Source organism: Zootoca vivipara, chromosome 5, assembly GCF_963506605.1.
Source record: "Zootoca vivipara chromosome 5, rZooViv1.1, whole genome shotgun sequence".
NCBI classification, from domain to species: Eukaryota; Metazoa; Chordata; class Lepidosauria; order Squamata; family Lacertidae; genus Zootoca; species Zootoca vivipara.
Genome location: NC_083280.1, coordinates 89101153 through 89125725, shown reverse-complemented (window position 1 = coordinate 89125725; position 24573 = coordinate 89101153). Strand labels below are relative to the sequence as shown.

Here is a 24573-nt window from a genome sequence, read left to right as displayed (position 1 = left end):
TGCAGCAGCTGACAGCATGGCCCTGATCCTGCAGTCTACTCAGTAGACCCCTGTCCCTAGAGCAAGTCTCTCAATTCATTTCAACGGAAAGAATAGTTTTCTCACAGAGTGACCCCTCTCCGTTTTAAATCAGTGAGAACCCTATTGAGCAGAAAATATCCTTATGTGCATCTGAACTTCTGGAACAGAGTTGATATGGCTTTCTTGGAAGCCACTGATCAGAGATGCATGAATATAACACATTTTTTAAGTGGGGTTAAATTATTGGGTATAGGGCATTGGAACGATTATTTTCCCTGCACTAGAAGTATCTTTTTTAAAAAAACAAACCAAGAGGTCTGAGAGCTTCACCTTCAGCAAGATGATCTACTCGAACATGCTGGCTGGGGCTTCTGTAGTAACCACACGAAGGTTTAAAAACAAGGAAAGGAAGAGGAATAGATAAATGGTCACCAAGGCACAATTTGACTAAGGTGAAGAGTACCTGAGACTCTGATTCAGGTATATAACTATTCCCTTTCTCTATATGAGCAAATGGGAAGAGTTGGGAAAAATATAATACAGAGTATTTAATAGAAAAATGTATTTACAGGCAATATAACATGTCTAAAGAGCTTTTCATCTTTATTTTAAAAAGACCTTAAAAGTAGCGATGCAAAGATTGGTCCATTTTTAATTACCAGCAAGCCAAACTCTAATGACTTCACTACGCTTAAAGTGTATTAAAAGGTAAGGTTGCAGTATTGCTACAATCAGGGTAATTATATTCTAAACAAATTGATGGACGCTAAATAAACGATGCAATTTTACAGCATTTTCTTTGCGTTTGGTAAGGAATTCAAATTTCAATTATAGTATACAAAAAGAAAGAAAAGGGTTTAATATGAATACTGTAATTTTAAAGCCATGCCTTCCATTTAAGTGTATTTGCAGCTGTAGAAAGCAATATACAGTAACATAAAAAAAAAACTTAAGCAAACAGTTTTGCTTTCTTCTAAACAACTATTTGATAATCCAGCTCTGGTTCATTCGAGCTCTGCATCCTTCACCAAGAATACTGAAATATGGAATGGTAAACATTAAAATCAATTAGGAAAAAAAGAGAGTGTTGGCCCCAATCCAGCTTGTCCCATCTGACTACGTGAGACTAAATGACCTGAATGGAGATGCATAATGCAATGTACACCTGATGCTTCCAGCATTTAAAACGGGAACTAGATAAGCATCATAATATATAGGATATGTATCACCTGCGGACATGGGCCTCCTCTGCTGAATTGACATTCACTAGTTTGGATGTGGCACAATTGTCAGAATCACGGTCTGAGAAGGCGGGAAGAATAAATGCAAATGCAAAAAATGAAAATCCTGAGGGCTGAGTGCTACATAACGATACGCAGTCAAAGCATTTTGTGGAGAGTAAAAACATGAATACAATAAACAACCATTGCTAAAAAAAAAATCACCAAATGAGAGGCAACTAATCTTTGTGCACAATAATCCTGACCCTCAAAAGTTAGCAGAGTGTTTTTTTTTTACATGTGCAAGCAAACACGATTTATTTTTCCCCGGAGTTGGTCACTATAAAAACATAGAAAGCTAGGGTCATTGCACATTAAGTCCTGATTGGAATAAGTTTTCCCCCATCTTTTGAAGACGAACAGTACGCTTGATGATAAATCAAGAGCATATACATTTTGTGTGTGTGTGTGTGTCTCAAAAATATCAAAATAACTTCTCCTATAGGAATATTTGTTAACCAAAGAAGTTGGTTGTTTTTTTTTGTAAAATGATAATGTACTTTTAAAAAGTATTATCCTACCCCCTAACCTTTCAATCCTTGGTCCGCAACAGTGAGAATCCAAATAACTTGGGGGTGATCCCAAGAAAACCATGAGCAGAGAGAGATTTAGGGTTAAGTCCATGCTTCCATTTGACCTATTTATGCATAGAAATGGTTCGAGCAGTTTTGCCTTTGTCATGCCACTTTCCCCTGGAAAACCCACTTTTAATTCAGGGAAATCCCAATCTGATTCAGCGGTAAAAAAGCAGGTTTTCCTGAGAAAGACTGTAGTGGCAAGCAGAACTGGGGACGAGCCTTTAACATGCTGTTTGGGCTACAGAAGTTCCTATTGCTAGAGACAACCCCATTTTTGAGCGGCCAACAGAAAATCTCCATCTGCACGTGTAGTTACTTGCTATGCCCACTTTGTATTTTAACATTTGGGGGGAAATCCCCTTTAAAAATTATTTTTAAAAAGCACACACACACACACACCCCAGAACTAACAGTGTGTACAATGGCTACAATAAAGGACTTTAAGCCACAACTGCATCTAATCACATTTTGTAGAAAAAAAAAAACATGATTTGCAATTTATTGAATATACCAATCGTAGTTCGGCGAACCCTGGGCACGGAACCTCCTTTCAGATGCTTGTGGTCTGAGGCTTTCTGGAAGAATGGCAGTCCGGCATATTTTGTGTAAGTGCTTTAGTCAGAACGTCCTGAGTTGAGCGGTGCCCTTCGACGCTACAGAAGCCTGGCATTGAGTCTGTGCGAATGTGCGTAGCCGCTGTCGCTCGAGCTCCCTTGCAAACTGTCTTCCGCATCGCTGGGACTTCTGCTACTGTCCATTTCAGCTGGTGGGAATTCCATTCCTTCGATATCTACTTCTAAATTGAAATGGGAGAGAAGATGGAAGTTTCAGAACTGTGACAAGCAGAACCGAACCATATGTTTATACAGTGCTTTAGAGCATTCAAAGGGCTTCCTATGCAGTGGTAACCTTGGTTCCCGAACGGCTAAGTTGTCGAACAAATTGGCTCCCGAATGCCACAAACCCGGAAGTGTGTGTTCGGGTTTGTGAACGTTTTTCAGAAGCCGAACGTCTTCTGCTTGAGTGCAGGAAGCTCCCACAGCCAATCGGAAGCTGCACCTTCATTTTCGAACGGTTTCGGGAGTCGAATGGACTCCCGGAATGGATTAAGTTCAAGAACCAAGGTACCACTGTAGCAATATTGGCAACTTATTCCTATGATGTAAATGTGTCTTCACATTTGCAGGGGCAGTGAGAAAAGGGCTTGTCTAAGGAACCTTTCTCCAAGTTCACAGGAGGAGCGAGATTCAAACCAGGGGCTTGCCAACCCAAAGCTCAGTCTCTTAGCCACAACCACATACCACATCTCTTTCCTGTGCAAGAGTTCATGTCTCGATTCAGATACTCAAATTACATTAGTCTAAGCACTTCTTTTTAAAAGAAACAAAACAAAAAACGCACACCAAAGCTTATATAGGAAGCCAAGGCAATAAATTCAGAAGTAAAAAACTAAGTGTTGTTTTTTTTAAAAAAAATTTAACAGGTTATCTGAAAAGGTGTAATAAAAATAGTGGTACCTTGGTTCTCAAACGTTGAAAACCCAGAAGTAAATGTTCCAGTTTTCGAACGTTTTTCTGGAAGCTGAATGTCCGATGCGGCTGTTGGCTATTGTTTCCAGGGTTCCTGCACCAGTCAGAAGCTCTGCCTTGGTTTTCGAACATTTTGGAAGTCAAACGGACTTCCGGAACGGATTAAGTTCAAGAATTGTATTTGGCGTTTTGTTTTTGCTATTTATTTTGCATTTTTGTTTTTGAGGCTTTTTCGGTTAATTTGTTTTTGTGATTGTGTGGAACCCAGTTCAGCTACTGATTGATTGTGTGAGTGCAGAAATGGATAAAAGCAATGACTATCATCAGTTCAGGCAAGAATTTTTTTAAATTTTAATTTTGATAATCTACAATACTGTCTTATTTATTTTATAGTACAGTACACTGATTATTGCTTTCATTTTATAGTTCAACTAGCTGGCCCTGCCATGCATTGCTGTGGCTTTTTGTGTTAAATGGACCCTTTTCTGTTAAATTGACCTTAAGAGTCTCCCTTCAGAGTCCCCTCACCTTCAGAGTCCCCCTTCATTTTGCATACAATCATTCCCCCCAATACGCGTGTTCTGTAAAATTTTGCCCTGTCCCAACCCAGACTCCCCTACCCACGCATGTTATGTGAAATCCCCCCACCCCACCCCGACACATTTATCCTACCCAAAGGCACAGCCCTGTAAAAGGCCCATATTTAGTTTGTTGTTGCCTGCGGCCTAGTCAGTTCTCTCGGCTGGGCAATGCTGCAGCCTATTCAGTCTGCTGGGCAATGCTGGGCCTTGTTGCTGCAAAAGGCCTTTTTTCAGTTGGTTGTTGTGGAATTTTGTGATGTCACCGATTGTCTGCAGCTAATGGAGATGCTGCTTCTGTTCTTTCCCCGAGCATGCACTTTAGGGCGAGTTGTGAGTTCTGGAACACGTGGTTTTTGGGGTTTTACATGGCCCAGGTGTGACATCTGTCTTTGGAAACAGTATATGCTTCCTCTCACAGTAGCATGGGACGGTGTGTCAAAATTTGAACGCAATCGGTCAAGCGGTTTTGGAGAAAAGTGGATACCCACCCACATGCCCTTTTAACATTTATAAATATATTTTTATATATAGATGGTTTCGTTAGAGCGTAAATTTCATGTTAAATTGCTGTTTTAGGGGTTGTTTTTAAAGGTATGGAATGGATTAATCCGTTTTGCATTACTTTCTATGGGAAAGCGCGCCTTGGTTTTGGAACACTTTGGTTTTGGAATGGATTTCCGGAACGAATTAATTTTGAGAACCAAGGTACCACTGTATACATAAATTTGCCAAATATGGAGGAGAAGAAGAAGTGGTTGGTAAATCCTACCATGCTATCAAGGATCCTGCTTACTGCCAGCTGGGATTCAGGTCTCGGTTTGTGACTATTTGGGGCTGAAAAAGCTTTGTTCGTAATTACAAAGCAACTTGACATGTTATGTTAGAACCCAGGATCCAAATTTAAGCACTGTATATTTCATCTGTTGCATACATCCTCCCACGTATTTACTTTCGTCATGACTAACATCCTACACCAAATTGCTGACTGGCCCAAGCAAAATATAAAAGACAAAGTGACTGGCAGTTTACTGGCATTTTTTTTTTGAAGCCACATTGTTTTCATCTTACACCCTTAAATATTTGTTTTTGGGTTTTGACCAGTTCCACTTATAAGCCAGTTAATACAATGATCGCAAACTATACAGCAGGACTTTCCGAAATCGTTCATTCAAAGTCCCTCTCAAAGCTCTGACTCCCCAAAACTGATCCAAACCCCCTCTTATCTCCTCACTGGGATTTATCACCTTCTATTTCTGTATGGCCAGAGCTCTTCTCTTTCTCTTGCATTCAGCAAAAAAGTTGCTAAGGGAAAACAAGACGGCTGAAAATTCTACCAAGTTATTATCAGACTTCAGCTGTGTGTGTCATTACTACTCCCCCCCCCACGCTTGAACCTTCTACGACGCAACTACAAATCTACACAAAACTCCCAGTGCTGTCAGTTGGGTGCAGAAATTGAGAAGCCACCACTAATTTCTCACGCAAAATCCATATGGCATCTCACTACCAACTGCTCCCTCTTGCCAGGGAATTCATTACCCAGCACTCAAAAACCTCTAAATACATTTTATAGGAAACTGCAAGTGTAAATATCATAGAGTCGTAAGGGACGACGAGGGTCCAACTGCCTGCAATGCAGGAATCTTTGGCCCAATGTGGGGCTTGAACCCACAACCCTAAGATTAAGAGTCTCAGGCTCGACCAACCGAGCCACCCCAGTCTGGAACAGTAAGCAAGGAAACGAAGGCTACAACCATAGACTAGCAAGAGGGGAGAGTTCCAAAAAATGAGAATTTAGAAGATGAGACTTGTGAGGGACAAGGGATATCGCGAAGCCCCTCCCCTCCTGAGTTCCAGCCCAGCCCCGAGCGAGGCTGAAAAGAGGGAAAGCTCCAGCTCAAGTGGGGAAACAGGAAGTGGTGTACAAGGCTCTGGCAGGGTAGAAGAGCCATCGTCCCAGGTGGGACAGGAAGGGGGAAGGAAGGGGGGCAGACCAGTCCCCCCAACTCCGGAACTTCGCAGAAAGCGTCGGGGGAAGAGGATGGGTCTCCCCAAGTTGTTATGCTGGCGCAAGACGCGCCAAAAGCCACTGGGAGGTTCTGATTCAAGCTGAACAGATGTGTCTTTGTAAATAGCACTGCCATCAGCACTGTAAATACTCAGCACCAATAAAAGATAAAATGCAGAGCTGTGTAGAGTCGTTACTCTGAAGTAGCCCAATCCGCCCACCGTGACAAGACTAAAGCCACAGTTTTTTGTATTTGGCGTATGCTGTTGTTTCGCAACATCCAATCAAATTTAACAGCAGTATAAGAAAACGTCTAAAGAGCAATTCTCTTCTTTGCAAGTGTTGGCATTTCCAAGTCAAGGTTAATGGTGCAAGTGAGAATGAAGTCAGGTCATTAACTGAAGGCATTTGTTCTAAAGATGTGCTGGAACACTGGGTGGTCTTAAAAAAAGGTAGCTGTATAATCCAGATAATCTAACAATTATTGTCATTAGAAGCATTTGTCCCAGCACCACCAGAACTGACTTTGCTTGGTATTGATCCCCTGAAGTGCTAACTCCAGGCTGCAGAACACAGCGATAACTTGTGGTAACCAAGAAGGAAAAATTTGGAACGGCTATGTGTTTATAAAAATAAAATAGTTGGAATCTCTTCTTGTTAAGTTCAAGCCCTAGCCTCCAGAGCAGGAGAAAACAAGCTTGCTCCATTCTCCGTGTGACAGCCGTTTATATATCTGAATATGGCTATAGTACTGTGTCTTCTTTCTGACCCCTAGATCCTTTTCACGTATACCACTGGCAATGCAGGTGTCTTCCATCTTATATTTGGCCGCTGGTTCTTCCTGCCTAAGTGCACAAGCTGCCGTCATCTGTCCCTACTGAAATTCATTTTGTTAAGTTTGGGCCCAGTAATAGAATCCGCGATGGTAATCTTGAATCCCAATTAGCTACCCCTCCCAGTTTGGTGTCATCTGTGAATTTGATAAGGTAAAGGTAAAGGGGCCCCTGACCATCAGGTCCAGTCGTGTCCGACTCTGGGGTTGCGGCGCTCATCTCGCTCTATAGGCCAAGGGAGGCGGCGTTTGTCCGCAGACAGCTTCCGGGTCATGTGGCCAGCATGACTAAGCTGCTTCTGGCGAACCAGAGCAGCGCAAGGAAACGCCGTTTACCTTCCCGCCGGAGCGGTACCTATTTATCTACTTGCACAGCTAGGTTGGCAGGAGCTGGGACCGAACAACGGGAGCTCACCCCGTTGCAGGGATTCGAACCGCCGACCTTCTGATCAGCAAGCCCTAGACTCTGTAGTTTAACCCACAGCGCCACCTGGGTCCCTTTTTGATAAGCATCCCCTCAATTCCTTCATCCAAGTCGTTTATAAAGTCGCTTTACAACAACAGACCCAGGACAGAACCCTGCGGCACCCCACTTGTCACGAGAAACCAGTAACTGTGGGTTCAAGTCAATCAATCAACCAGCTACAAAATAAAAAATTCCTTCCAGAAATCTGAAGAAGTGTGCATGCACACGAAAGCTCATACCAATGACCAGCTTCTCTGCAAGAATATAATAGGATACTTCTGTCAAAAGCCTTACTGAAATCAAGATTATGCTGCATCCACAGCATTCCCGATTTATTGTTTTTTAATGAATTGACCGTTATGCTTTGAATTGTCTCTACGTCTGGCGCTGGACATTCTAATATACATACTTGTTTTGGGATGCCCAGTACATACCTTAGAGAAATATACAGCCTAAGTTTAGTTAACAGACCCATGGCGATTTCCAGGCCTCACCTACCTTGCTCAGAATCTGTAGATATTGTTGATCCCAGGCTGTCTGTGCGAATTCGTTCCAGGCCCTGCATGGAGAGCTGTTCCAATCTACGCTTGAGGTATCGATGTTCTCGCTGTAACTGTTCTTTAATATTTAGAGCTTTCCGGTCTTGTTCTTCCAATTTCTAAGGATTTAGAATAATTTTAACAGTAATTTAACAGTAAAAACAGTATTCTGGTTGCACTGATGATCCAGTGCTCTCATTTAAATAATAATTAAAAAACTGTTTAAAAAGTGGAGTTCTCCATGTACTAAATTATTTGGATTTTAACCTGCCACATCAGCACAGAAGACTGAAAAAATTATACCATTAAGTAAGAGCAGCACCTTTTAAATTAGGAAATCTGCAATCCCGCCCTCTCACTAAAAAAGGTAATTCTAACAACTTTTGTTGTTTAAGTAAAACAAAATAAAAGGTAATTATCTCTCTTTTTACCTTAATATGCATCTTGGCTCTTTTCAGCAGACTGAGTGTGGTGTGTCTAGTACTATCTGCTCCCAAAGGGACAAGTTGTTTTAACTCTTCTAAATATAGTCGTAGTTTAGCTCGCCTGAAATTTTAAAGAAACATTTAGCTTACTCGAGTGCAATAGACGGCATATAAATTTACTCCGCTTTCAGGATTTCTGCACAGTGCTACCTTTCAACGAGCAAAAAGGACATTCATCCCAGCGCTAAAATGACAACCCTTGTAAAGATCTGAGCAAAGTTCAAAGCATCAAACCCACTTTTATCTCATCATTGTTCCCCCCAAATCGTCACAGTCTTTAACACATTTATATCCTGCTTTGATTTCCAGGGCAGCTGGCACTGTGTAAAAGACTCAACACAGTACAAGGACACAGAAGGTTGAGAGGCAGAGGAGAAAATGCAACAAGGGCTTGTTCCAGGGTTGGAATCTTCCCTAGACTAAAGGTTAAATGACACATTGACAGTTATAATAAGAACCTGTGAAAACTCCCAGACTGCTCAGAAATTGATTGGTATCAGTGAAGACTTACCGTATTAGGGTTGCTAGGGCAGAGCGCAGGGGCAAATCACTATGCATTTACCCAAAATCTCAAAGCCACTCTCTCCTGCCCTTCATAAAGGGTAAAGGTAAAGGGACCCCTGACCATTAGGTCCAGTCGTGACCGACTCTGGGGTTGCGCGCTCATCTCGCATTATTGGCCGAGGGAGCCGGCGTATAGCTTCCAGGTCATGTGGCCAGCACGACAAAGCCGCTTCTGGCAAACCAGAGCAGCACATGGAAACACCGTTTACCTTCCCGCTGTAGCGGTTCCTATTTATCTACTTGCACTTTGACGTGCTTTCGAACTGCTAGGTTGGCAGGAGCTGGGACCGAGCAACAGGAGCTCACCCCGTCACAGGGATTCGAACCGCCGACCTTCTGATCAGCAAGCCCTAGGCTCAGTGGTTTAGCCCACAGCGCCACCTGGGTCATACGCCCCTTCAATTTCCACCTAGAAACTCCTATATCTGTCAGTCAATCAATCAATCAATCAATCAATCACAGAACAGTGTTATGGCCTGCTCCTTTCCACCCATCTCCAGGCAGATGTTTTGCTTTTCAAAACTAGTGTTTTTCTAGGGCATCTGGACCCTACGATCTTCCAGGTTTGCATTCCAAGCCCATCAGGGTGCAAGGATTAGCGTATAAGATAGCCACACACTGGACGTAGGGAACAGGGTAGGGGCCATGGTATTCCAATTAGAGGGCCATGCATTTGGATGTTGCTGCACTGAGCCACAGACTGACAGCAGCAGGCTTTGAGATCCAGGCTGCAGCAGGCTTTGCGCTTGTTCTGAGCATGCCTTCTGTGTACTGTCTGCTGTTGCCTTTGCCCTGCCTGCTGAAACAGCAAGTGTGGGAGTTGTTGTGAATGAGTGTGAGAGAGACAGCCAGCACACAAGCACCAGCCTACTGGTGCCTTTTTATTTGAGTTCCAGTGAACAGCAGGTCAGTTTATTTAATCCAGGACCCGTGTGTTTCTGTGTGTGGCCATGGGCGCTTAGCACTAAGTTGCAGGGGAAAATCAAGTTGTTGGAGCGAAATTCCATTCTCTACTTTGTGTGCCCCTACAACCAGGAGTCCAGCACCAATACGGGGAGGCAATTTGTTGCACTGATTCTCTCCCTTTCTCCTCACCCCAGCCCTATTTCTCCAGCTTCCTTGCTGGAAAAACACATTGCAAATGCCCTGTCTGCCTACCCTGTTAACTGCTCAACCTTTTTGGCTCTTCTATAGGCACCCTTCAGGAGATTCTGCTATCAGAGGCGAGAAACCATGTGTAACGCCTATCTCGGCTCTCTGTAGTTGCCAGGCACTGCCTTACTTTTCTAGTGCCTGTGGAAAGGTGCCATTTGTTTCTGATGCTCCAGCAAGCAACGGAGCTGCCAATTATTAGCCAGGAACGTGCCCCTTAAGAGCTACAGTAGACAGATTCAGAGAGGTTTCAATGACATTAAAATATTAAGTTTAAACAGCATTATTCACACAGTATAATTCGACGTTTAGATGCCTGTTTCTGAAAATGAGGGGTTGAAATTGGACAGCAAACACTTTCATAAAATAAACACAGGTTTAACAGATATAATTCCCTGCGATTTCCAATCTGAAAATGTTTCTCTTGTAGGATTGTGCCACGGCAGAATAATAGTGTCCGTACTGGTTCTGTTTGATTCGTGCTACTTACCTATGCTTTTCTAGTTCATTATGTGAAGACCTATAAAAAACAACAGAAAGTATAATATATTATAGAGTATTACTTGCTAATAACCCGAAATTCAAATGAAACAATGGACTTTCAATCAGATCCTGTCAGAAATCCATTAACAAAAAATTAGGGACCTATTTTGATATTAGCACATCTTATTTTCTCCCCCAAGGCTCAACCTTGCATCTGGTTGGGATTTTGATATTTCACACTTCACAAAATTAAATAACCCCTCCGCACATAAAAAATAGTCCAAAAAGGAAGCTTTTTTTTGTAGGACTAAAGTCTGCAGGCCACATGTCTCTTAAATAGCACTATTGCTTATGGCAGTTAGCTATTGCAGGAACAATGGGGCCCCCAGATGTTGTTGGACCACATCTGCCTATCGGCCCCAGCCAGAATGTCCAATGTTAGAGCTGATGGAAGTTGCTTTCCAGCAGCATTTGCAGGGCACCATGTTGTCTACAATAAATGCCCAATTGCAGTACGCTTTAGCCGTATGATCAGCAGAAGAACTCTCTCACGGTCCTTTGGGAACAGATGAACTAACATCTGGCATAAATGGACATAAATCTGACACCAGGAACCACAAGACAGAGAAACCAGTAGGAGAACACTTCAATCTCCCAGGACATTCTATACAAGATCTCAAAGTAGCTGTTTTATTACAGAAAAATTTCAGGAACAGACTGGAAAGAGAAGTTTCTGAATTGGAACTCATTACCAAGCTTAAAACCATGGAGCCACCTGGGATGAATAAAGACATTGGATTCTTATCTCATCTTATCTCTTATCAAGCTTTCTTTAGCGCCTCAGCCCTTGCTCCCCCCCCCCTGGACCAATTGCAGTCATCAGCAGTCGTTAACAGCCATCTACAGGTTTACCACTCCCATCAGCCCATCACCCATTCCCATCACCCCCACCCCCCACCCTCTGAATATACATAAGGGTTTGGTGGATTCTGTTTCAGTGTATCTGACGAAGTGTGCATGCACACAAAAGCTCATACCAAAATAAAAACTTAGTTGGTCTTTAAGGTGCTACTAAAGGAATTTTTTTATTTAACATCTGGCATGTGAGCCTGTTATGCAGCAGATCTTACTTTGGACAAGAGGCACAAGACGCAGCCTATGTCATTGCAATAGTTATCAAGGGAACATTTGCCCTGTTGTGGTGGGAAGGCCCATCATTTCACAGTTCCAAAACCAGACAGATGAAGAGCGATAAAGAGAAGGACTGGGAGAAGTTCATCTGCGTGTTCTACCTTCCAAGGAAACGATCTCGGAGGAAGGGAACTGCAGCCTGGAAAAGGCCAGTTGAGAGGAAGGTGTAGAAGGTTTTCGAGCCATAAGGTTTCCTGCTTTTGTTCAATATCCAGAGAAGCCCCAATGGACAAGAAGGGAAAACTCAAGAACAGCAGTTGCAGACCTTAGAACACTCCGAGGTAAATTCAGAAGGCACAACCTATAGAACTATTCCTCTGTCCTCAGCCATTTAATCCACTAGGATTGTGGTACAAGGATCTAACACAACTTACTGTTGCTCTAGGTACGTCCGTACAGTTTCCAAGAACAGGGATAAGGAGATAATGGTTTAGTTGAAAACTGAGGTCAACAATCAGCACGTATAACAACTCTCTCTGCACATAGGTCATGCCTGAGCTCCCTTGTTCCATCAACCAGAAGCCAGTGGCTGCTTTTGTAACCTGCCTAAAGGGCAAAGCTGTGGGCACAGTTGGGTAGATAAAGACAACTTTGCTGCTGGCGTGCGTCATCCTGGTTTTGTTCACCATGCAGGAGGAGGAGGCTGCTTGGCCCACTTTAGGTGAGGCCAAGCCTAGGGTTTGCCCTGCGCTATTTAGTACATTCAGATTAATTTGAGAAAGTCACTTCCCATCCTCACTGACAACTTAGGCATCACCGTCTCCTGAGAGTTGCTAAGTCTTGATGGGACTCCTGCGCTCCCAAGTTTGCGGAAGCAAGAGTTTCGCAAGGTGTGCGCTTTTCTCGCCGCCATCTTGAAAGACGTGAGAAGCTGCACTTGGCAAACTTTTGTCCTATATGCATCTCTTCAAGGGGAGAGTCCTCAAATTTGGATAAAGGAACTCTATATAGCTCCACTGCTTTGTGGTCCATGGATTCCACACTTTTCTTGCTTGTACAATGGACACTCTTTAGTGGCCCTTCTCCTGCACCTTTAAAAACAGCTGGGCACAAAAGTCACTGGAATAAAGCTCCCCATTTTCACCTGTCACCTCAGAGAGTTCTCACGGAGTGGCAACAGTGGGGCAGGGGCTTTTGGGTTGTGGCCCCTCCACCAGTCTGTGGAATGCTCTCCCAGCAAAGCCCACTAGGTGTCTCTTCAGCACCAGGCGTCTGATGGCAAGTGACTGGGTTTGTTTTTAAATACCGTTAATTTTTTTAATTTGGTTTTGGTTAACTGTATATTCTGCTGGTTTTGATTTTGTTAACTTTGACGGGGAAGTGTCCTTTTAAGTATCATATGGATTCATCATTTTTACTGTTTGTGGTTTTTAAACGCTGCATGTTTTCAGTATTTTATCTTCCTGTAATTTGACCTTGGGTGGTTTCTGAGAAAGGTGGCTAAGAAATTTAAAAGGCAAATTATTTGGGTCAGGCTCAGCTTCTGTTGACTACTATGTAAAACTTTTACAGGCACACGAGCCGAGCAACAAAATCACTAACCCTAACTATGTGTAAGCTAGTCCCCATCTCACCTTTTCTTTGGCCATGTCTGCCAAACAATTATTTGCTCAAGTCCCGGATTTTGTCCCTACTCCATCCTGCTTTCTCCAGCCATCATCCTTCTCTGCCCCGCATTTTTAGTTCTTCCATGCTCCCTGTCAAAACATTTAGCTCTTCTCCTCAGACATTGCAAGAGCTTAGTCTAACCTGTCCACCATGCTTTCGTTAATCCTTTCTTCCCCCCCTCCACACCAACTCAGTTAACAGATGCCAGGAGGTTCTTTACTACTGCAGCTAGGTTCGTGACAGTCACAAAATCTAGTGGCATATTATTAGTATCTGCTAGTAACTAAGGCTGCCACTATCTGAAAATCTCAACGGTTATTGTACACTTAGATCATTGCAGACCTAAATCAACAAAAAATAAAAGACCTCTCAAGTCACAATAAGGATTTGTGGTTTTTTATTTTATTTTAAAAATCATGGCATAAAAAGTTGATACCACCCTTCACCCAAAGATCACAAAGCGATTTACAATATAAAAACACAGCTCTCCTCATGCTCTCCGTTAGCAAGCCGGTGCCTTATTCTATCGGTGCAACTTTATAAGGCTTTATAAGGCTATAAGACGGCAGGGCCGTCTTAAGCATATGAGGCACCCTGACGTGAAGATCGCTCCGGCGGCCCCCCCCCCCGGCCCCGTTTCCCACCGCGGCTGTCTGGCGGGCGCAGCGCCGCTGCAGTGGGCACCATGTGGCGGCGCCCTGCACCACCCAGCCTTGCCTTAGAGGTGGCCCTGGCTGCTGGCTATCAAGGGCGGAGAGTCAACATTGTTAATTTTGTAGGAAAATGCAGAAATGCCTGAGTTATATAGTCCGGAACATCAATGTATTATGGGACAGAGCATGAGTCCCACCAAAATGCATTCAGTTGTGATCTTTCAATAATAATAATAATAATAATAATAATAATAATAATAATAATAATAATAATATCTGCCCCTTTCTCCCTTGCTTGTTTTCCTGTGATCTTACCTTTCTCTAAGGTAAAGGTAAAGGTACCCCTGGCCAGTCACGGACAACTCTGGGGTTGCGCGCTCATCTCACTCTATAGGCCGAGGGAGCTGGCGTTTGTCCGCAGACAGCTTCCAGGTCATGTGGCCAGCATAACTAAGCCGCTTCTGGCGAACCAGAGCAGCGCACGGAAATGCCGTTTACCTTCCCGCTGTAGCGGTTCCTATTTATCTACTTGCACTTTGACGTGCTTTTGAACTGCTAGGTGGGCAGGAGCTGGGACCAAACAACAGGAGCTCACCCCGTCGCGGGGATTCGAACTGCCAACCTTCCGATCGGCAAGCCCGAGGCTCAGTGGTTTAGACCACAGTGCCACCCACGTCTCTAAGGTAGGGGAAACCTTTTCAACCTGAAACCTTCTCAGCAACCTTCCATGCCATTAGTGGGCAGAGCAGAGCAATGTTTGCGGGTTACCTTTGCAGAGTAGGCTTGTTTCTACACACGACCACACACCTGTTTCTGTGCACTACCCAGGCAGAGAAGAGGTCCAAGGATGCAACCCAGTCAGGGGAGAACACTCAAGGAGGGTGCAGAGCAGGGCTGGGGAGGAGTGGGCCTCAGAGGGCGGGTTCAGAGGGCCAGACAGCGCTCTTGCATCTTTAAAAGCTCCATGGCTGGCAGAAATACAACAAGCAAAGCTTATTGTGCGCTTTCCAGAGGGGTAGCCTTGTTAGGTTGCTGCAGCAAAAACAACAGTCCCGTGGTGCCAAATTTAATATGGTGCAAGCTTTTTTTGAATTAAAGCCAGCTTCACCGGACGTGTGAACTGTGTTTGCCCAAGTTGGAAAGGCAGAAAAGCAAAATCGTGTAAAACAGAGAACAAAAATGCTGCAGATGCTCAGCCTACCGCCATGAGCTTGCCTTGCCTCTCCAATGACATCTCAATTTCTTCAATGGGTCAGGACTGGAATACCCAGCCCATGACTTGCTGCTTAACTCGCAACCCTCATCCTACTGTGGGTTAATTCAGATTTGTTTGTCATGTTGTTTAGTCGTTTAGTCGTGTCCCACTCTTCGTGACCCTATGGACCATAGCACACCCTTCATGGATCAATGCCTTGTCGTTGCGAAGGGGCTTGAATAACTCAGAGAAGCTATGAGCTATGCCATGCAGGGCCACCCAAGATGGACAGGTCATAGTGGATCCACCTGGGGAAGGAACTGGCAAGCCACTCCAGTATCCCTGCCAAGAAAATTCCATGGGCAAAGACAACAGGCATATTGTTTGTCATACATAGCTTCCATCTCTCTGCCTGGCCAATCCCATGGTTGCTCTGCCTCGTCAGGATTATTAGGTTGCAGGTGCTTGTACACAGCGGGATCGCAGGAGAAATTTCACAAGGTGAGGTTATTCCTACCCTGATCTTCTAGTTCTACAAAATGGTGTAAACTTTGCAAACTTGGCATTGCAAATGAAAGGCGAGGTTCTCGACCCTGCATTTCCTTGTGATGTTAGCCGCCTCGAGTGTTTCGTGTTAGGTAACGAAAGGTAGGGCTTATGCTTCTTCAGTATTGCCAACTGAATAATATTGGCCCCCACGCCACAATTTCTTGCATGCACCTGTTGGGATAAGGAAATTTTAGGGGAAATTTCTCTCCCCACCCCTGCAAACAATGCAGATTAATTAAGGGCTGGAAAGATTCATTTGAAGCAGGGAGAAGTGCGCCCATTTTGTTCAGTCCCTCTCAAAGCGGCTTTCCCCATTTATGAAGGTTCATTGGGGCAACGTTTTACAGATCTAAACGGAACATATAGACTATGCGCTTGACATTATTACACCGTTACAGTTTTTATGAAGCACAAAAATGCAACAGATGCTCTTAAAACAGAGTATTTAATTCTGAATATATTGAAAACCCTGCTTGCCGAGAATTCCACCCACCTCCCCCATCTGAAACGGTGACCCTGCTATGCACAGAAGAAATTGGAAATTCTTCAGGCTGTACATACTATTTCTTGAAAGTGAAACAACCGGAGGAAGGCTGTCCATATCAGGGTGACTGAACTGTTGTTGGACTAAATTAAAAAAATCCTTCCAGTAGCACCTTAGAGACCAACTAAGTTTGTCATTGGCATGAGCTTTCGTGTGCATGCACACTTCTTCACATAACTGTTGCCAACCCTGACCATTTGCCATGCTGGCTGGGGCTGGCGAGAGTTAGCTCCCAGGGTTTTTCTGCAGGTATTGCTAGAATGTATGAGTCTTCCTTTAAAGTCTTCCCGCATCTACGAGGTGGACTTCAATAACCAAAGTCCACATCAGATTTTTGAGTTGATCCAACTACAAAGCCAACACAATGTTCCTTTCCTATGGCTAAAACTTCATCTGCTGCTTTGAACCCAGACAGGGAACCCAGATGAGTCGGGGACCCTAAGGTGTGGGTACCTGCAACAAAAAATTTGTGGGTGCCCCAGGTACGCAGAGCCCCCTATAGTTGGCACCCCTGGACCCAGAGATGGTTTGTGACAAGGTTAAGAAAACCGGGTACTTAATTTTGATTCTGGGGAGAGTAGGGGATGGATCACTGCCTTGTTGTGGCGAAGGGGCTAAGAATAACTTTTAAGAAGCTATGAGCTATACCATGCAGGGCCACCCAAGACGGACAGAGATCATAGCCGAGAGTTTAGACTAAATGTGGCGAAGGAACTGGCAATCCACTCCAGTATTTCGCCAAGAAAACTCTATGGACATAAAAAAGGAGAAGCTTTGAGAAGAAAGGGAGAGTTTCCAAGGCATGCTCTGGTTGATGGGGTCACGGAGAGTCGAACATGACTAAGACAACTAAACAACAACAAGTGCTTTCATATTCTTCTTGTAGGCTTCTCAGAGTCATCTGGGTAGTTAATGTGAAAAACAGGATCTGGACCAGAGAGGCCTGTGATCTAATGCGACAGGGCTCATATGAGTTGGAAGGAGCCCTGCATTTAAGTGCATTTTAAATGTTGCAATACAAATATATTGTGGTGCCTTAAGTATCTAATTGGCTATAGTAATAAAAATGCATTGCAAAGTCACTAGACTCATTCCTGATTTCAGTTATGCTGCAACATTTTGTTGGCTGCACTGGGGGGGGGGGTAACAAGCGACTGAGAAGCTTGTCTGATATTGCAATCGCTTGTGATTATTTCAGATTCCTTTGTAGGTAGTTTTCTCTCTCTCTCTCCAAGATGATATTTTGCATGAACAAAGAGAAGGATAAACAAAGGAGGGCAACAGGAACAATGAACGGGTATCTTAGGAAGTCAAGGAAGAAGCAGGCACGTTCTTTAAAACACAGGGTGTCCTGGACTTTGGTTGGGGCAAGCCAGACAAATCTGCTGAGCCTGCGAAACAATCCTAAGCAGCTCATTCTGGTCATTCGGACAGGAGTGCCTGCAAGGGGGGTGGGTTTGAAGGTAGGTGTGTGTGTGTGTGTGTAGTTTGTGCTTCACAAGCTCCTGCTTCCAAGGGCTCCCTAGTGCTCTCTTCAACAACCAGTATAAAATGCCAGATGAAACTCCCCTTTCAAACACATTACTTATACAGTGGAACCTCGGTTTACGAACACCTCGGTTTACGGACGCCATGGACCCATCTGGAATGGATTAATTCACTTTCCATTACTTTCAATGGGAAACAAAATAAAAACAATCTTACAGCGTTCTGCCACCTTGCTACTCTCTTAGTGCATCTTTTAAGTTGTACTTTTTATAGAGACCATGTAGAATCTCACCTGCAAGTCCCACTGAATCCAGTGGAAATCACTTCCAGGTTAAGCATTAAAAAAAAAAAAGCAGAGGCTTACAAGCGAGGCATGTGGTAGGAGCAGGGCTGGCATGGTCATTAGGATGCAGACCTCAGAGGGACACAGCTTTATACAGATTAGTTTTTGTTATACTGTAACTGCCTGATAGTATTTTACTTTTACTTTTTAATGTAGGTTTTCAAAGCTCAAGCTTACACGCGATCAACAATGTTGCAAAACAGACCAGTTGGGGTGGCAACTAATTCAACCTGTATCATCAGCACTCGACCCCCAAGGAACAGGGGACAAATTTTGCAAAGGAAAAGTTGCACAAAGTGCAGTTTTGATGCGCCTGTAACTGAAACTCGTAAGATACTTTTAAGTTCTAACACCGCAGTTCCCAAGATTGTTCAGAATGATCTGTGCGCCGCTGAAACACCTTTTTGTATTCGAGAAAGATAATCAAAGATTGCTGAACTGCTTATTCTTGCAATTTAAAACAAGTTCAGCAGGTTTGACTTTTGTGCGTTTCATTCCCCCCCCCCCACAAGGCACCTGCTTTTGAAAACTGAAGTTGGCAGTTTTGGGGGTTGGTAGCACAAGGTTGCCAGACGACCCCCCCGTTTCCCGGGCACAGTCCCCGGATTTACAAATCAGTCCCCATACAAAAATCCATTGAAGTTGAAAAGTGTCCCCGGATTCATTGAAAAAAAATCTGGTAACCTTATGGTAGCATCCAGGGGAGGCTCGCTTGGGAGAAAGGAACCCCCGCTGTACGCGTGGCAGCTTCTTCAGGAGAGACCAAAACATAAACCCAGCCCAGAAAAGGGGGTCGGGGAAGGGCGGGCGGGCAGAAGGAAATGGCGACCTCCTGCTTCTGTTCTGGTGGTGAAGCCGCTGCAATACCTTGTGCTAGTGCATCAACACGGCCTCTGGGTCCTATCAGGTGTGGGTGGACTACAACTCCCATCATCCTTAGCTAGCAGGAGCAGCGGCCAGGGATGATGGGAGTTGTAGTGCTGAAACACCTGTAGCCCTCCAATAATAAGGCCGAGGGAAGAGCTGCATTTAACCGGAAGGCTCCTGGGTTTTAGGGGATCGTAGCCCCCCCGGACTCACCGGCTGCTCTGGGGCTTCCCGGCCTTGCTTTTCCTCCTGGCGTAGCCGCTGTCGAAAGGCAGCGCCGAGGCGTAGCCGTGCTCCGCTTCTGGTTGGGGGAAGAGGCAAAAAGACACACACACACACAAAAAGCTGAGCTCGTGACAACCCGGGACGGCAACTGCCAGCGCCGCGTATTGCTGCTGTTGCCGCCCGTGCAAACGTTGCAAGCAGCGCGCGAGCAACTTCTTGCAAAGGGAGGAAGCAGTTGCAAAGGGAGAGAGTTGGCGGAGAGGGAGCAAAGGCGGACCTGCAGCGCCCCCAGACCAACGGTGGGGAGATTTTTTTCTTCATTTCGTGGGTTTTTCTTTTTCCTTTTCTTTTAAGTCGTTTTTGCAACAAAACAAACCCATCCCCCCACCCCCACTCAAGGTGACTTTATATATATATATCCGGGGTGCATCGCAGCCCTGGGGTGGGGGTGGGGTAGGAGCACCTCAACTTTGCAGGGAATATTGCTGTAGGTACCTCTGTCTCGCCTTTCCAAGTATTCCGCAGCTTCCAGGAGCATCAGCAGGGAATTCCACTCCATTTTCACAGGCTTTGCCTCGTTTTGCTTTTTTGCAATTTAAGCAGCAAGGAAGGGGAAAAAACAATAACAGCAATCGTAGCAATTAGCGATGGTTTCGGGGTTTTTTCCGGACTCGGGAGCTCACAAGCGCGCGCAGGGAGGCTCCTCCAAAGTGTTGCTCTCTGAGCCCAAGTCTACAAACCCCCACAGTTTGGGCATATTACTTTCCCAGCTGACGGACGGCTGCCTGGGCCAGTCGATAGCGTCACCCACAGGGTCCTGAGACATCGCGGAGCCAATCAGAGGCGAGGTGGTTGGGGGGGGGGAAGGAAGGAAGGGGGAAAAACACACACACACAACCCAACCAGCTGCCCTCCCTCCCTCCGGCGAAGAGAATGTTGACAGATCAAGAGCCTCGCCCCCTGATAGGCCGGCGACTATAGCAACAACTTCAGAAGCCGAAGCTTAGCAACAGCACGTGGTAGCCCGGCCCCCGGGCTCTGTGAGTGGCCGGCCGGGCTCTATGCAAAACAGGCGGCGGCGAGTGATTGGGCACGGGGAGCCCATGCAAATGAAGTTTTAAGTTGAACGCCTCGCGGGAGGCGGCGCCTCAGTTTGGGATGGAGGAGGGCGGCGCCGGGAGCGCCCCTGGGCGCGCTTGCGCAGTTAGCGGCCCGGTGAGGAAAACGAGCGGGCGGAACTGTCGAGGCTGTGGCCGCCCTGATGGGGGTGGGGGGCAAGCCTGGGGGATAAGCAGCGTGCTTTAGTCTAATTGGTGCACGGAAGGGGTTAAAAGCGTAGAATAAACAATTTCATACTGATATAGGGACACAATAAAAAATATATTAACATACAAAAAAACCCCCGCATGTTAGTACAGTAAATATAAGTTAAACAACATGAAGCATCCTCACCTGAAAATGACAATGTGTGAAGAGGCCTGAGCTGGTTGCTGCAGCTCAGCCACAGGCCTCTCACCAGCAAATCTTGAGTTCCTAATAATCTAAGGATTCACACCACTTTGCAACTAAACTGAATTTTTTACTGCCTCTGCAGCCTTTCTGGCTCATGCACGGCAAAGCACATGAACCTGACTTTTGAAAAGTTTGTAAGGAAACCAGTTTTCAACTAGCCAAACATCTTTTCCCTATGCCGGAGGAAGAGGGACGTTTTGGGACTTGCTTGGAATGGCGTATTTTAAACATGTAACAGTCTATATTTCCACATTTTACTTTGTGGCATATTTTGTGACTTTAAATGGGGTTGTGTATACTGTACTCGGATCTTGGAATCCAGGAATTCTCCTTTCTATATCTATATTGCAGCAACACAAGCCAGGAACCAGCAATTTTGTTGATCTAGTGCAGAAGGTACAGGACAATGCACCAAATAAACACAAATATTCCGATTTGTTTAATAAGTAAAGTATCTAATTACTGTAGTATTGAATATTTTGAACCATCAAATGTAATTTAGAAGTGTCTTGCATCACTCTTAAGTTATTCCAGTGCTTTTGACATTCACTCAACAGGACACTTCAGGGCAGCAGAAAAGTTTATTTCTAGAGACCAGCTGGATATAAAAGAGCTAGAGATATTATTTTTTGAGAGAACAAAATGGGGAAAATTCAGGCAAAGGCCTGAAATATATTAAGGAAGCCAGGTCTATTGTAGTCCAATTGTGGCTACAGGGGTGTAAAGGCTGGATCTACACCTGCAGCAGAATCAAGTGTCAATGCACTGGGGGGAAATGGGTGAGATGAATCAAGGATGGGCAGGCTTCAGACTTGTGTGATCCACTTTTAACAACAACAACAACAGCCCCACAACCTCAAGCTCCGCTAGGCAGAGTGAAGTGCAAAAAGACCTGAGCACCTTCTGAACCCTGGGAATTTGTTTCCATGTTCAGAATTGAACTCATTCCTTTTCTCACAGTATTGTACTCCACTCCTGCCTCTGACCCGGTTTCCCTTCGGGAAGAAAAGCACGTGGCGTCTCCCTCCCTCCGTCCCTCGAGCTACTCGGATCTTCTTCTCTCACGCTCGCACACCCCATTCTCATGTTGTATTATACTCCCGAGCCGGAGGGTGAACTGGGACCCGGGACCCTCTATTCCGCGGCAGCTCCCGGAGTAAGAGGGCGCCAGTTCGGATGGAAGCGGGAAGGAGCCGGCTTTCTAGATCCCGCGGCCGGGCGGCGTCGGGCTTCGCAGGCCCGGCCGCTTCCATTGGTTGCCATGCAACCGAGGCGGCGTCCCCAAGGGCGGCCATTTTCTCTCGCTCGGGACGGGGAAAGCGACACACTCTCTCTCTCTGCGGAAGGTGAGAGAAGCGGCGTCTCTCTCCATCTCTCGGGTCGTCGTTCAGGTGAGTGCCGGACTCACCTGCTGCTGGGTCAGGCCATTGGCCCACCCAGCCCAGCCTCGCAGGTGCCCCCCGTCGTAGGGAAGCAGCCCGGGCGGGAGAGAAGCTTTACTCCATGAACTTCTATCAGGGCTCAGGGTGCCAATTTGAATTAATTTTTTTTTTGGGGGGGCAACTAAGCTCTGTCCCGCATAATGAATCACACGATGCAGCACACAAACACCATTTAAATGGCCATCAACTTTTTTGGGGGGAGGGCAGTTTCCCAAATATTTTAGGGGGACCTTGACCCCTACGAGTGGGCTCCGAGGACTTCTGTCATCTTGCCTCTTCATCGCTTTTCCTCTAAACCAAGTGGTTCCAAACCTTTTTTTTGGCCATGCCTCACCTAAGCATCTCTAAAATCCTGATGACTCCCCCCCTCCCCAATATAATTCTTATTATTCAAAAAGTGAACTATTCACGTGGAGGAAGCCTAAAAGGCCATAAGCTTGGTCTAAACTAGCTCGAATTGCCCCCCTTAAAAATCAAATTGCCCTCCTGTTGAGAAGCATGGCTGCAACTGTTCCTCCTTGGTGGCCTTTTTTTCTGAAACTTTTCCAGCTTCTACTTGAGGTGAGGCGACCAGAACTGTATACAGTACTCCAAATAGGTCACCCCACAGATTTGGATAATTGGCATTATGAAATTGCCCCCCCCCATTTCTTCCTAGTGTGGAATTTGCCTTATTTTTTTTATGGCCGCCTCACAGTGGGTCAACATCTTCATTGAGCTATCTAGTATGACCCCAAGGTCTTATTCCTGGCATCATGAATGTGGAGTCTCAACTTAATATTTAGTGTGTAAATATTAAGTTGGAACTTCGGGCATATTCTGACCTCCCACGCCCCAGTAAACCTTTTCAGTGGTATCCAGCCATACAGTGGTCCTATGCACAAGGACACCCAGGCAAGGAAACTATTATACATCCCCCTCTGAAATCTGGGAGCAGGGGCTAGATACAACAGAGAGCCCATAGTTTAGGGCTTTTGAATTTTTATGTTTCTAACGGTTGTGTTGTGAATTCAAGAGTACGTACTTCGAAATAAGCGAAGCGGCATTAAAGAATTAAATGCATATTTTTGAAAAGAAATAAATAATGAAATGTCACAAAATGTATGTTAATAGTAATTGTAAAGAAACCTGGCATTTAGAATTCAACTCTGAAACTTTCCCCCCTTATCTTTTCAAGTACTATCCCCTCAGCATAAATCTCAGCATATACTTGGAAGAGTAGCAGCACTAGTGTATTCATGAAAAATAGTATTTATACTTAGATTAACCTGCAACTGATGACAAAATATACATTTAATGATTTACAGGAATCTTGCGTGTGAAGATGGCCAGCCAGCTGAAGCACATTGAAATTGTAGTCCAGCAGCTTAATCGTTTCAATCCTGAAAATGAGAGTGTTGGGCATTTCTTGGATGAAACAGCTGCTAAAGCATTCCAGGTATGCAGAATCCTACTTCATCCTGCACAGTTTTCACATTTTAAGTTGGCTTTCTTCCTTTCTTAGAACTAAGCAAAATTAATCTTAATGTCACCAGATATCAAAATGGGGGAGGAGTAGGACTAGTCCTCTGAAATATTAAGTGCAAACACTTGAAGTTTGTTATTTTTAAGTCTCTAGATAAATGCATTTGTTATAGGTTGGATTTCCATTTAAACTAGTAAGAAGGTCACATGCCTGTACTTTAGAAGAAGGAAATTAATTTTAGGAATAGCTCAAGGATATTGACATAAACAAGCCTGAGTGTGATGCATTAATGGATGCCCAGGTGTCAGTTGCTGGACTGTGGGGATTATCTTAGAAGCTCCACTTGGTTTGGGATGTGTGCCAACCACCCTTATCTTTGTCTCTGCTACTTTATATGATGGAAAGATAAGCGGGGAGGCAGGAGCAGTGGGGGGGGGAGGAGATGCTTAAAAATAGAGTCCTCAGCCCTTTGTTGATCTTGTCATGGAATCCAGGAGAAGTGTGGATTCCAAAGTGGACCCACGTCACACCTGCCCATTAATCTTGGAAGTGTGGATCAAGTGAGTCTCCTTTGGAAGCTGAATTTGCCAAATTCATTTCCAATGCCTAATAGGTTTACACAGAAATCTCATCTATTCACCTTGACAGAGCATTAGTCAATCCTATTTTGTCCCCTCTCTCCACATCATCTCTCTCCACAACTGTCATCAAGTGGGTGAAAGGAATAATGGTCCTGTTTTTTATCCCAATTCCATTTTTTCATCTGCTCTTTCCCCATAAATCTCCTACTCCTATTCTTCCCTGTTCCCCCTTTTCTGCCTGTTAGCCTCCCTTCATCCTCTTCCAGGTCCTTAATATGTTCCAGAAGTGCTTCCTCCCTAGAACATGTGAGATCTTAATCCCAGACTGACAGCCTACCCTCCACAGAAGAGACTGGACTGCAAAACTGGTTGTGAAACAAACCTTTGTTCCT

At 44.9% G+C, this 24573-nt stretch overlaps 2 protein-coding genes across 2 annotated transcripts in view; one reads left to right on the top strand and one right to left on the bottom strand.

Moving 5' to 3' along the window:
* Nucleotides 1–1743: 1743 nt before the first annotated feature.
* Nucleotides 1744–20041, bottom strand: MXD4 (MAX dimerization protein 4). Its single transcript, XM_035138288.2, has 6 exons — nucleotides 19677–20041; nucleotides 19170–19257; nucleotides 10526–10555; nucleotides 8266–8380; nucleotides 7794–7953; nucleotides 1744–2675 (listed from the first exon to the last, which is right to left on the bottom strand). Exons 1-6 carry the CDS (start codon nucleotides 19738–19740, stop codon nucleotides 2533–2535), a joined length of 600 nt encoding a protein of 199 aa, XP_034994179.1. The 5' UTR covers nucleotides 19741–20041; the 3' UTR covers nucleotides 1744–2532.
* Nucleotides 20042–21987: 1946 nt separating this feature from the next.
* The window catches only part of CFAP99 (cilia and flagella associated protein 99), a 30509-nt gene continuing 27923 nt past the window's right edge, over nucleotides 21988–24573 (top strand). Inside the window, exons 1-2 of the mRNA XM_035138064.2 lie at nucleotides 21988–22084; nucleotides 23443–23573. Of these exons, the coding sequence (XP_034993955.1) occupies nucleotides 23460–23573 (114 nt within the window). The 5' untranslated portion in view covers nucleotides 21988–22084; nucleotides 23443–23459. The remainder of the gene's footprint in view (nucleotides 22085–23442; nucleotides 23574–24573) is intronic.